The sequence below is a fragment of the Apium graveolens genome, chromosome 10, assembly GCF_009905375.1.
Source record: "Apium graveolens cultivar Ventura chromosome 10, ASM990537v1, whole genome shotgun sequence".
In the NCBI taxonomy this organism is placed as follows: domain Eukaryota; kingdom Viridiplantae; phylum Streptophyta; class Magnoliopsida; order Apiales; family Apiaceae; genus Apium; species Apium graveolens.
This window is the reverse complement of record NC_133656.1, coordinates 233,130,168-233,142,693: the sequence shown is the minus strand read 5'-3', so window position 1 is coordinate 233,142,693 and position 12,526 is coordinate 233,130,168. Positions and strand designations below refer to the sequence as shown.

General features: G+C 37.3%; 1 protein-coding gene across 1 annotated transcript; it reads right to left on the bottom strand.

Annotated features, from left to right (window-relative positions):
• Window positions 1–469: 469 nt before the first annotated feature.
• Window positions 470–922, bottom strand: LOC141692026 (putative mitochondrial protein AtMg00310). The gene has a single exon (XM_074496770.1). The coding sequence runs from the start codon at window positions 920–922 to the stop codon at window positions 470–472; it is 453 nt and encodes a 150-aa protein (XP_074352871.1).
• Between the last annotated feature and the right edge of the window lie 11,604 nt (window positions 923–12,526).

Genomic DNA, 12,526 nt, shown 5'->3' with positions numbered 1-12,526 from the left:
TCACTTAATATTACGTTTTAAACAATCATTTTCAAGCTAGTATTTTTAAATTTAATGGTAATACCATAATTTATTAGTTTTTTTTTTAATTTTGCAGGGTTCAATAATCCTCGTTCGGGTTTTAAAATATTAAAAAGTTGAATAAAAGAGACATATGATTTAACAATTTTTAACATTATATGGTTCACCAATCCCCTTTTAGATTTTAAAAATATTAATAAATAAATAAAATTAATTGATTTAGGCTGTAAACCCTAGGGTCTTTCAGACCCCATAACTTTTGTCAGAAACTCGCATTTGGACAATCAACTTCCCCCCGTAGCTTTCGATAACAGCTTTTAACTGTGAAAGTTCCTTTATCATCTAATAACCAGAACCATGCATCGTCACGGCTTCTTAATGGAATAGGAATTTGTTGTATCAACTGACCGTCTCTGTCGTTTAATATGTCCTGGATAACCTCCATGTCCTATTCTCTATGACTGTCATCAATTAGATTTTGCACACAAGCATCCTGCAATTGTACTGGCATTTGAGTAGTGAGAAAATCATTGACACGACACGGTAGCCATGGAACGTTCCAAATCCTCGTGCTTGCTTCATCCCCAATTCGTCGACGACATCCTTGTTTAACCATCTCATGAGCTAGCATTAAACTTCGCCACATATAGCTTGGGTTGTTTCCCAGTGTAGCGTTCAAGAAGTCTGAGTTAGGAAAGTATCTTGCCTTCATTAGATTTGTCACCAAAGAATTTACATTATTCTCAAGCCTCCACCCCTGTTTAGCAAGCATCGACAGGTTAAAATTTCCCAGGCTTTTAAACCCCAAACCTCCTGCCTCTTTCACCCCACACAATTTTGTCCATGCCATCCATCGAATACCCTTGCCTATAGCTCCGTTTCCCCGCCAAAATGCGTTCATGCTCTTTCAATTTTATCACACACCTCCTCGGGGATTAGAAAAAGGTTCATCCAAAAATTCGGAACCGTTTGCGATGCCGTCTTTAGCAATACTACCTTTCCTGCTTTAGAGATATTTGTGTTCCCCCACCTTTGTAATTTTTGTATTACCCGATCCTGAAGAAAACTAAAAGTTGTAACCTTGTTACACCCAAGACTCATCGGCATACCTAGATATTTCCCTGGAGCTGGAGTTACCTTAACTCCCAGCCCAACATAGACCTCCCTTCTATCCTCCTCCGTTGTGTTAGGGGAAAATGTAACCACTGATTTCACATAATTTAGCATTTGACCCGAAACAGACTCATATCTTGTTGGTATCCTTCTCATGACATTTGCCTCTGATTTTGTTGCTTTAAAGAAAAAGTAGTTGTCATCTGCGAATAATATGTGCAATATGGTCGAGGCACCTCTGGCAGTCGTACAACCATGCAACAAGCCCGCTTCTTCATTTCTCCTGACAATAGCACTTAAACCTTTCGCGCACATAATGTATATGTACGGTGAGATAGGATCCCTCTGGCGTATCCCTCGTCGTGGTACTATTTTTTCAAACTCTGTACCATTATGCACAAAGCTATATGACATCGATTGTATTAAATCCATAATTCTATTGATCCAAGTATCACTAAAGCCAAATCTCCTCGTGATACTACTAATATTGTAACGACCGGGAAATTTACGTTGTATTATATCATCTTGATAATCAAATATGTGTATTAATATGTCATTTACGTGTGATTATCTGTTGAAATCTAATTGTTACTTGTTACGTGCATTCCGTGTCATTTCTGTATTTTTAAGGTATTTTTCAGATGTTTTATTTTGCATCCACCGCTTTCATTTCAAACGTTTTATGACCCAAACAATGATTTTAAAGCCAATATTTCAAATAAAATAATGGGCCTTATTTTTCATCAAACGGCTTTTACAATTGCAATATTCTGAACATCTTGATATTTTATAAATTTTCTCGTTTTACGAAAAATGATTTTTCTAGGTCCCATTGGGTGTTAAAAACCCCACAAAAATCACATTTTTATTTTTATAAAATTTTAGGACTTTCATTTCTATTATTTCTTTGCATTTTTGCAATATTCACAATTTTTGGGAAATTTTGGCATATATATTGTATATATAAAATATTTATAAATTAAATTTTAATACCCAAAAAATTACAAAACTAGGGGCTTATTAATTTTAAAAAGTGTAGAATTAGGGCCTTAATTTTAATTAGGAGTATTAATTTTACTACTATAAATAGCCTAATTTTTATTTAATTAATCATAATTAATAATTAAAAATCAGAAATTTCTTTGAAACCGGGTTGGGATTTCCAGAATCGGGTCGAGAATCAAACCTTAATTTCCTGCTGATTTCTGCATCAAATCGTGTGATTCAAGTACTCAAATCGAAGGTTTTGATCCATTCTTTCTGTTTCTTGCATCAATTTCATGTTTTAATGCCTTGATTTTGATTTTCGATTTCCAGGGTTTATGCTCGAATTAGGACTTTTGGATTCTAGGGTTATTTTGATGATTTGATAATTGATATAGCTTTGTTAGATGATTTACAGTTGATTTATGGTGTTTAATTGAACGAACAATGTCTGTATAGTGATTCACGATTTCTAAGGTTTATGTCAGATTTTCAAAACACAACTTGATGATTTCTGTAAATTTTTGGATCCTAAAAGTTTAGGGATTTGATTGTGTGTGTTCATAGCTTTAATTTCCACTATAGAACGTTGAGTTTGGTTTATAGAATCGAAAGATGGGTTTTTGGCCGGAATTGAAGTCGGTTTTGATCGGAGAAATTGTTGCAGGTATGTTTCTGGTCGATTTTGGCCTGAAACAGATTGGGGGAGTAATTGGGAATGTTTTGGGATCAAAAACGGTACCAAACGGTGTCTGTTTGGCCAGGAATTGAGACGCTGGAGTCCGGGAAACCCACCGGAATCTGGAAATTTTCCGGTGAGTTCATCCCCGACCCGGGATGTTCTTGGTGACCCGGTTGCAACCCGATTTGCAACACGGGTTTGATCTAATTTTGTCAGGGATTGTTTTCTGACATATGTTTCTGGAATTTTAATTTTATTTTTATTTTTATCTTGAAAATCAGATTTATTTATTTTATAAATTGATTAATTAGTTATTTAATTAATTGATTTATATTATAAATAATTCTGAATTATTTTCTAAAAATCAGATTGAATTATTTTCTTAATTATTTATTATGTATTTATTATTTATTAACTATTTATTAATTATTTAAAAATGATTAATTATTTTGGTAATTAATCAAATAATTTTCAATAAATCATAATAAATTCATTTTAATTCCAAAAATTATAGAAAAATTATTTTTAATCCTAATTTTTCTTAAATAATGATTTAAAAATTATTTTTGAGTTTTAAAAATTAGTAATAATTATTTATAGTGAATAAAAATTGGAATTATCAGTGTTTAATTGATAATAATTCAACCGTTAGTCCGATTCGAGTGAAACGAAAACCTGTTGACTCAGAAAAATGAATTCTTTTCATTAAAAATAATATCAAAGCTTAATTTCTTCTAGAAATTAGTTGATTTTGTTACTTTTTTGATTATCAGTCAAAATGAGTGCCGAGACGAGTCCGAAAAATTCCGGAAAAATGGGAAACGAGTCAGATAACGATCAGTTGAACGATGAGCGAGTCGATTTTGGTTCTAAAAATTATTTTAACTATAAAAACATGTTTATGTGCTTATGTGCTTATGTGTATTACATGGTTAATTGAGTCTTATTTGATAATAAATAATACACGAGTCAGTCATAAGCGCATGGGTAGATGTTAGGAACGGTGTGAAGTCGATTCAAGATGCAATTGAAGTACGAAATGACTTAGTCAGTTTATTTTGCTATCAGAAGCTAAGCCAGCCAGGCAAGTTGAGTTGATATTAGTCCCAGGTGATAGACGAAAGTGATCTAATTGCAGTGAGTCGCGCAGAAGGCAAGTTTTTCCTCTATTCTATTTTCAGAATAGTGACATTTCTTCAGATGCTTATCATTGTTGCACTCTTTTGATTCTTGTACTCACTCATTGATACACACTTGCTATTCATTTGTTCATATTTCATTGGTGATACAGTGAGATTGATATATTCTGGTGTTTATAATATATCAAAGCATACCGATTGTTCCGGTTGCTAAGCGATGGACTGGATAATGATATTTTTGGGATTTAGTGTTTCTTAATCCTGAGGACCGGGATATGACTGGTGCCTCGACACGGGCCGTAGTGCCTGGGTACCCGACTGGATCTATATATTGAGATATAGATCTGCATTATATTCTGACTGATCAGCAAAATATAGATGCGAACTTGTGTCCAGTTTAGTTCATTTGTACTCGCCAGTAATGGCCTTCTTTCTATTCTCGTGGGGTTATATCTTTGCAGATATACCCGGGATTACGTATTCATTTAAAATACTTTAACACTGTTTTATATTTTGTGGACTTGTTGAGCAATTGTTGGCTCACCCTTTTTATTATTAACCTTATTGTTTTCAGTTAAGAAGGAATATGAAACCCATCAAGACTCGAGTGGTAAAGAAGCGGGTCAAACCTCGGGATCCTCTCATACCCAAGGTGTTGATCCCAATCCAGGAAGAAAGCTTTGAGTTGCCCGAACAGGTGGAGTGTTGATAGATAGTGTGTGTGTTGGAATAAAAATGAATTTAGTTTAAAACTGGTTAGACAATGGTTTGTAATAAAGAGAGTTTGTGAGAATTTGAACTTGGTCTGTAATAAAAGTAGATAGTGGTTCTTGTTTTCATACTTCAACCTAAAAAGATCCTGGTTAGTATTAAAGGGGTTTAATTTCATTTCTTTATTAATTGTTAATAAGCTAGTACAGGGTTGGTGATTAGCTAGTAACCCCCAGACTTATACCCCGGGTCTGGAGGGCGTTACAGTTTGGCATCAGAGCTGTAGGTTTGGTCCCTGAAAACAAGAACATTAGGATTAAGATAATATAGGGAGATCACATAAGATAGGGATAGTCAAATTAGGAAGAATAGTATTAGGATTTAGGTCAGATTAGAATAGGGAAGTATAAATCTTAGGATTGTCTAGTGACCTTTTCTTTTCTTTGGTATATTATCAGATGGCATCTTCTGGTTATTCTGCATCTTCCGAGAGGACAGTCACCGGGCCAACAACACCAGCTATACCTCCAGTATCTGAGTATATGTTTCCTCCTCTACCACCTCCACCACCATTAACACAGGAGCCGGTACCACCAGTACAGGGGATAGTTCATGACCCCATAGAGATGTTTGATCCCTTTGAGTTCTTTGAGTCGATGGTTCATTTACCAGTTGAGCACCAGTTTATACTGGGTATGAAGCAGGAGTTACCACCACCATCATTGCTACCTCCTATACCAGTGCGTACCCCAGAGCCGGACATAGTTCAGATGATTCCAGTCGAGGGGATGGGAGAGCATAATGTGGATCTACAGTTAGGTTTACCACAGCAGGGTGCAGGTATACCGAGGGTTCCTTCCCAGGAGTCAGTAGGTCAGATTGCTCAGCCGTATATGGTACCATACCATGAGTATAAAGTTATGAGGGATGATGTGGAATATTGGCGGGCACAGTGTCGAGAGATCATGCATCTGTTTGATCAGAGGGACAGAGGACCGTTAGCGGCCCTACAGCCGGATTACCATATGAGACAGCGATTGCAGTCAGTGTTGATGAGTGCCACTTGGGAGCTTGATGATTTGACCCATGAGGGACCACCTTCCTTCGCAGAGTTCTACAGGGTATTCCGCTTGGCACAGACTTTGGTCTAGGCACTTAGAGAGGAGCTTAGGCGTATTCCGCCTGGGTTTTGAGGCAGTGATAGTTTGAGATAGTGACTCCAGGGTACAGATGTATATAGAGGCATCATAGTATAACCTATAGAGTAGTGTGTATGCGTGTATTAGTAGATTAACCTGTAGTAGGATTTTGATCAGTAGTGGTAGTATGACTTGTAGACGTAGTGATTACCAGTAGCACGAGACTTTTTGTATCAAGCATTTACACCTGAAGCTGGTGTCACGTATATATAAATTGAACATTCCAAATTTTTTTTATTTAAATTTCAGCCTGTACAGTTTTACAACATTTATTTTCACTTTATTGTTTTACAGCTTTCCATATTATAATTCCTGTTGAAAAAAAGGAGAAAAAGAACAACCATTTTATTTAACTGTTTACATTTCCAGTTTTTACATTAAGCAACTATTTTCTTTATATAAATTATGTTATTAATACATGATAAATTGTTTTCCTTACATATTGTCAATTGTCTATTAAACTGTTAAAAAATATCACATGTTTCATTATCAGAAGAAGATGTCACCAAAAAGATAGACTAGGGCCGAGACCTCTAACAGCAATTCCGAAGACCAGACTAATGAGACCATGAACCAAATGTTCCATCTGATACAATAATATATAGTAATGATGCAGCAGCAGATGCAGCATCAACAACAGCAGATACAACAACAAATGTTACAGCAACCACCTCGTCTTGAGCCTCAATTACCACCAACATTACTTGTTGTTACTTTTAAGCAGTATCAGTTAGTTAAACCTCCAGAATTTGATGGGTCTACTGATCCTATTAAAGCCACCACCTGGTTAAAAGAAATAAAGAAAGCGTTTGTACTAGTGAAGATAGGTGAGGACGAGAAGACGGATTTTGCTAGTTACTTGTTGAAAGGAGAGGCAAATTATTGGTGGGAATCTAAAAAGGCTTTAGAGGGTGAAGAGGTTATTGTTTGGGATAGGTTTAAAGAGTTGTTTTTAGAAAAGCATTTTCCTCGCTATGTGAAGAATCAAATGCAGATTAAGTTTTTAGAACTGAAGCAGGGAAATATATCTGTGGCGGAGTATGAAGCGAAATTTACTGAGTTGACTAGGTTTGTCCCAAAACAGGTTGATACTGAAGAGAAGCTAGTTCAAAGATTTCAAGAAGGATTGCGACCGTGGATTCGTGGCCAAGTAGCAGTTTTTGAATTGACAATGTATACCGCCGTAGTCCAGAAAGCTTTGATTATCGAAGGGGAAAGTGAAAGATCTAAGCAAGACAAAGGACAGGGAAGTTTCCAAGATCGCTCCAGCAGAAAGCCGGGATTTCAAGCCCGGGCAAATTTGAATTTTAAAAGGATAGGACAAGGTCCACAGAAAGCAGGTAATCATTTCCAAACCTCAAGTCAGCAGGGAATGGCCAGAGTTCCAGTGCCGTACTGCAAGACATGTAATCGCAAGCATACCGGTGTATGTATTAAAAGGGATGTAACGTGTTATTAGTGAAAGCAGAAAGGGCATTATTCTAACGAATGTCCAACAGGTAGAACAACGGAAATGACTTATTTCCAATGTGGAAAGAAAGGGCATATCGCCAGAAATTGCAAAGGACCAGCTATGGCAGCCAGTATTCCAAGAGTGTTGGCATTACCCAGGGTACAGATGTATATAAAGGCATCATAGTATAACCTATAGAGTAGTGTGTATGCGTGTATTAGTAGATTAACCTGTAGTAGGATTTTGATCAGTAGTGGTAGTATGACTTGTAGCCGTAGTGATTACCACTAGCACGAGACTTTTTGTATCAAGCATTTACACCTGAAGCTGGTGTCACGTATATATAAATTGAACTTTTCAAAATTTTTTATTTAAATTTCAGCCTGTACAGTTTTACAACATTTATTTTCACTTTATTGTTTTACAGCTTTCCATATTATAATTATTGTTGAAAAAAAGGAGAAAAAGAACAACCATTTTATTTAACTGTTTATATTTCCAGTTTTTACATTAAGCAACTGTTTTCTTTATATAAATTATGTTATTAATACATGATAAATTGTTTTCCTTACATATTGTCAATTGTCTATTAAACTGTTAAAAAATATCACATGTTTCATTATCAGAAGAAGATGTCACCAAAAAGATAGACTAGGGCCGAGACCTCTAACAGCAATTCCGAAGATCAGACTAATGAGACCATGAACCAAATGTTCCATCTGATACAATAACATATAGTAATGATGCAGCAGCAGATGCAGCATCAACAACAGCAGATACAACAACAAATGTTACAGCAACCACCTCGTCCTGAGCCTCAATTACCACCAACATTACTTGTTGTTACTTTTAAGCAGTATCAGTTAGTTAAACCTCCAGAATTTGATGGGTCTACTGATCCTATTAAAGCCACCACCTGGTTAAAAAAAATAAAGAAAGCGTTTGTACTAGTGAAGATAGGCGAGGACGAGAAGACGGATTTTGCTAGTTACTTGTTGAAAGGAGAGGCAAATTATTGGTGGAAATCTAAAAAGGCTTTAGAGGGTGAAGAGGTTATTGTTTGGGATAGGTTTAAAGAGTTATTTTTAGAAAAGAATTTTCCTCGCTATGTGAAGAATCAAATGCAGATTAAGTTTTTAGAACTGAAGCAGGGAAATATGTCTGTGGCGGAGTATGAAGCGAAATTTACTGAGTTGACTAGGTTTGTCCCAAAACAGGTTGATACTGAAGAGAAGCTAGTTCAAAGATTTCAAGAAGGATTGCGACCGTGGATTCGTGGCCAAGTAGCAGTTTTTGAATTGACAATGTATACCGCCGTAGTCCAGAAAGCTTTGATTATCGAAGGGGAAAGTGAAAGATCTAAGCAAGACAAAGGACAGGGAAGTTTCCAAGATCGCTCCAGCAGAAAGCCGGGATTTCAAGCCCGGGCAAATTTGAATTTTAAAAGGATAGGACAAGGTCCACAGAAAGCAGGTAATCATTTCCTAACCTCAAGTCAGCAGGGAATGGCCAGAGTTCCAGTGCCGTACTGCAAGACATGTAATCGCAAGCATACCGGTGTATGTATTAAAAGGGATGTAACGTGTTATCGGTAAAAGCAGAAAGGGCATTATTCTAACGAATGTCCAACAGGTAGAACAACGGAAATGACTTATTTCCAATGTGGAAAGAAAGGGCATATCGCCAGAAATTACAAAGGACCAGCTATGGCAACCAGTATTCCAAGAGTGTTGGCATTACCCAGCCCCCCCCCCCCCCCCCCCCCGCCGCCTAATCAACCCAGAGTAAGAACTTTCAATATGACAATGAAAGAAGCAGTGCAAAGTCCGAGTGTGATCGCAGATACGGTTTTGGTGAATTCCGTAAGTTCAAAAGTATTAATTGATTCTGGAGCTACCCGTTCATTTATTTCTGAAAAATTTCTTGATAAGTTATATTATAAAATTGAATGGTTGGGCGAGACGTTAATTATAAAATTAGCGAATGACGACCAAGTTTCAGTGGATCGAGTATGTCCTGCGTGTGATATAGAAATAGCCGGACATCATTTTTCTGTAGACTTGATTCCTTTTAAGCTGGGAGAGTTTGATGTCATTTGGGGAATGAATTGGTTAGCTTGTCATAATGCTCAGATAGATTGCGCGAATAAGAAAGTTAAATTGCGAACTGCGGAAAATGCAACGGTAATATTCAAAGGCGAAAAACAGCGGAAGAAATTTCTCACCGTGATGCAGACTAAACGATTGCTTCGCCAAGGATGTGAGGCATACTTAGCTTACGTGTTAGATACTGAAAAAGGAAGTCGTAGAATAGAAGACATTCCAGTTGTATGTGAGTTTCCGGAAGTCTTTCCAGACGAGCTTCCAGGGTTACCGCCAGATCGAGAAATCGAGTTCACGATTGATCTAGCATCATGCACATAACCAGTTTCGAAAGCTCCGTATCGAATGACTCCAGTCGAAATGAAGGAATTGTCAACGCAACTGCAAGATCTTCTAGACCGAGGCATCATACGACCTAGTGTATCCCCATGGGGTGCACCGGTGTTGTTCGTAAAGAAGAAGGATGGCAGCATGCGATTATGCATCGACTATCGGGAATTGAATAAATTCACTATCAAGAACAAGTATCCTTTACCGAGGATCGATGATTTGTTTGATCAACTAAAAGGAGCAGCATGGTTCTCGAAGATAGATCTGCGATCAGGCTATCATCAATTGAAAATTAAAGCCGAAGATATTCCCAAGACTGCGTTTCGCACGAGGTATGGACATTACGAGTTTCTTGTGATGACATTCGGTTTGACAAACGCACCAACAACATTTATGGATCTGATGAACAGAGTATTCAAGAGATACTTGGACAAATTTGTGATTGTATTCATTAATGACATCTTGATTTACTCAAGGACATAAGAAGAGCATGCAGAATACTTGAGGATAGCTTTGGAAATTCTGAGGAAAGAGCAACTATACGCGAAATTTTCGAAATGTGAATTCTGGTTAAGGGAAGTACAATTTCTAGGGCATATTATCAGTAGAGAAGACATCCAAGTCGATCCAGCAAAGATTGAAGCTGTGTAGAATTGGGAACACCCAAAGACACCGACAAAAGTTCGAAGTTTCTTGAGATTGGCAGGATATTATCGAAGGTTTGTCAAAGATTTTGCGAAAATAGCAACGCCGTTGACCAAGTTAACTCGAAAAAGTGAGAAGTTTGTATGGAATGATAAGTGTGAAGAAAGTTTCCAAGAGTTGAAGAATCGGTTAGTAACCGCACCAGTACTAGTATTTCCAGACGAGCAAGGGAATTTCGTCATTTACAGCGACGCTTCATATCGCGGACTAGGATGTGTATTGATGCAGCACGGTAACGTTATCGCATATGCTTCGAGACAACTTAAATCTCATGAACAGAAATATCCCACGCATGACCTGGAATTGGCAGCGATCGTATTTGCGTTGAAGATTTGGAGACATTATCTCTACGGTGAAAAATGTGAAATCTACACAAATCATAAAAGTCTGAAGTATATCTTTACACAAAAGGAGCTGAACATGCGACAACGTCGATGGCTGGAATTGATAAAGGATTACGATGTCACGATCAGTTATCATCCAGGGAAAGCAAATGTTGTAGCAGATGCGCTGAGCAGAAAAGAAAAATTGAATCGGTTAACTTGCTATTCATTTGTTCATATTTCATTGGCGATACAGTGAGATTGATATATTCTGGTGTTTATAATATATCAAAGCATACCGATTGTTCCGGTTGCTAAGCGATGAACTGGATAATGATATTTTTGGGATTTAGTGTGTCTTAATCCTGAGGACCGGGATATGACTGGTGCCTCGACATGGGCCGTAGTGCCTGGGTACCCGACTGGATCTATATATTGATATATAGATCTGTATTATATTCTGACTGATCAGCAGAATATAGATGCGAACTTGTGTCCAGTTTAGTTCATTTGTACTCGCCAGTAATGACCTTCTTTCTATTCTCGTGGGGTTATATCTTTGCAGATATACCCGGGATTACAGATTCATTTAAAATACTTTAACATTGTTTATATTTTGTGGACTTGTTGAGCAATTGTTGGCTCACCCTTTTTGTTATTCACCTTATTATTTTCAGTTAAGAAGGAATATGAAACCCATCAAGACTCGAGTGGTAAAGAAGCGGGTCAAACCTCGGGATCCTCTCATACCCAAGGTGTTGATCCCAATCCAGGAAGAAAGCTTTGAGTTGCCCGAACAGGTGGAGTGTTGATAGATAGTGTGTGTGTTGGAATAAAAATGAATTTAGTTTAAAACTGGTTAGACAATGGTTTGTAATAAAGAGAGTTTGTGAGAATTTGAACTTGGTTTGTAATAAAAGTAGATAGTGGTTCTTGTTTTCATACTTCAACCTAAAAAGATCCTGGTTAGTATTAAAGGGGTTTAATTTCATTTCTTTATTAATTGTTAATCAACTAGTACAGGGTTGGTGATTAGCTAGTAACCCCCAGACTTATACCCCGGGTCTGGAGGGCGTTACAAATATACCTCCACTCGAGTCTATCGTAGGCTTTAGCAATATTTATCATCAGCCCTGCAATCCCACTTTTTCCTTGAGTACGCCTTTTTATATAGTGGTTTATCTCAAACGCGATTAACGCGTTATCCGTTAGTAATCTACCTTCTATAAAGGCGCTCTGTTTATTCGATATCAACGATCCCTAGCAAACTTTCAACCTATTTGAAAAGACCTTTGACAGGATTCTAATAACCACATTGCACAACGAGATCGGTCTCAGCTTATTCATCGATTGTGGTTGTTTCACCTTCGGGATAAGGCACGCCAAAGTATGATTTAAACCTGTTGGTAACTCCCATGTATTCATGAACCTGTGACAAACCTTTACAACATCTTGGCCAATAATATTCCAAAAAGTTTGGAAAAAAGCGGGCTTTAGCCCATCTGGGCCCGACGACTTCTCCGGGTGCATTGAGAAGGCAACTTCCTTAACCTCCTCTGCTGTAATCTCATAGACCAGTGTTGTATTATCCTCCTCTATGACTTGGTTTAGTTGTTCTCGACCCGATAGCTCTTCACTTTCATTTGTTGTTATAAAAATTATCGAAAAGTACCATATGATGGTTCCCTGTATCTCATCAGTCGTTTTCTTCCGCTCACCATCTGAATTTTTTAACCGCTGAATACTATTGTTCCATCTCCTACC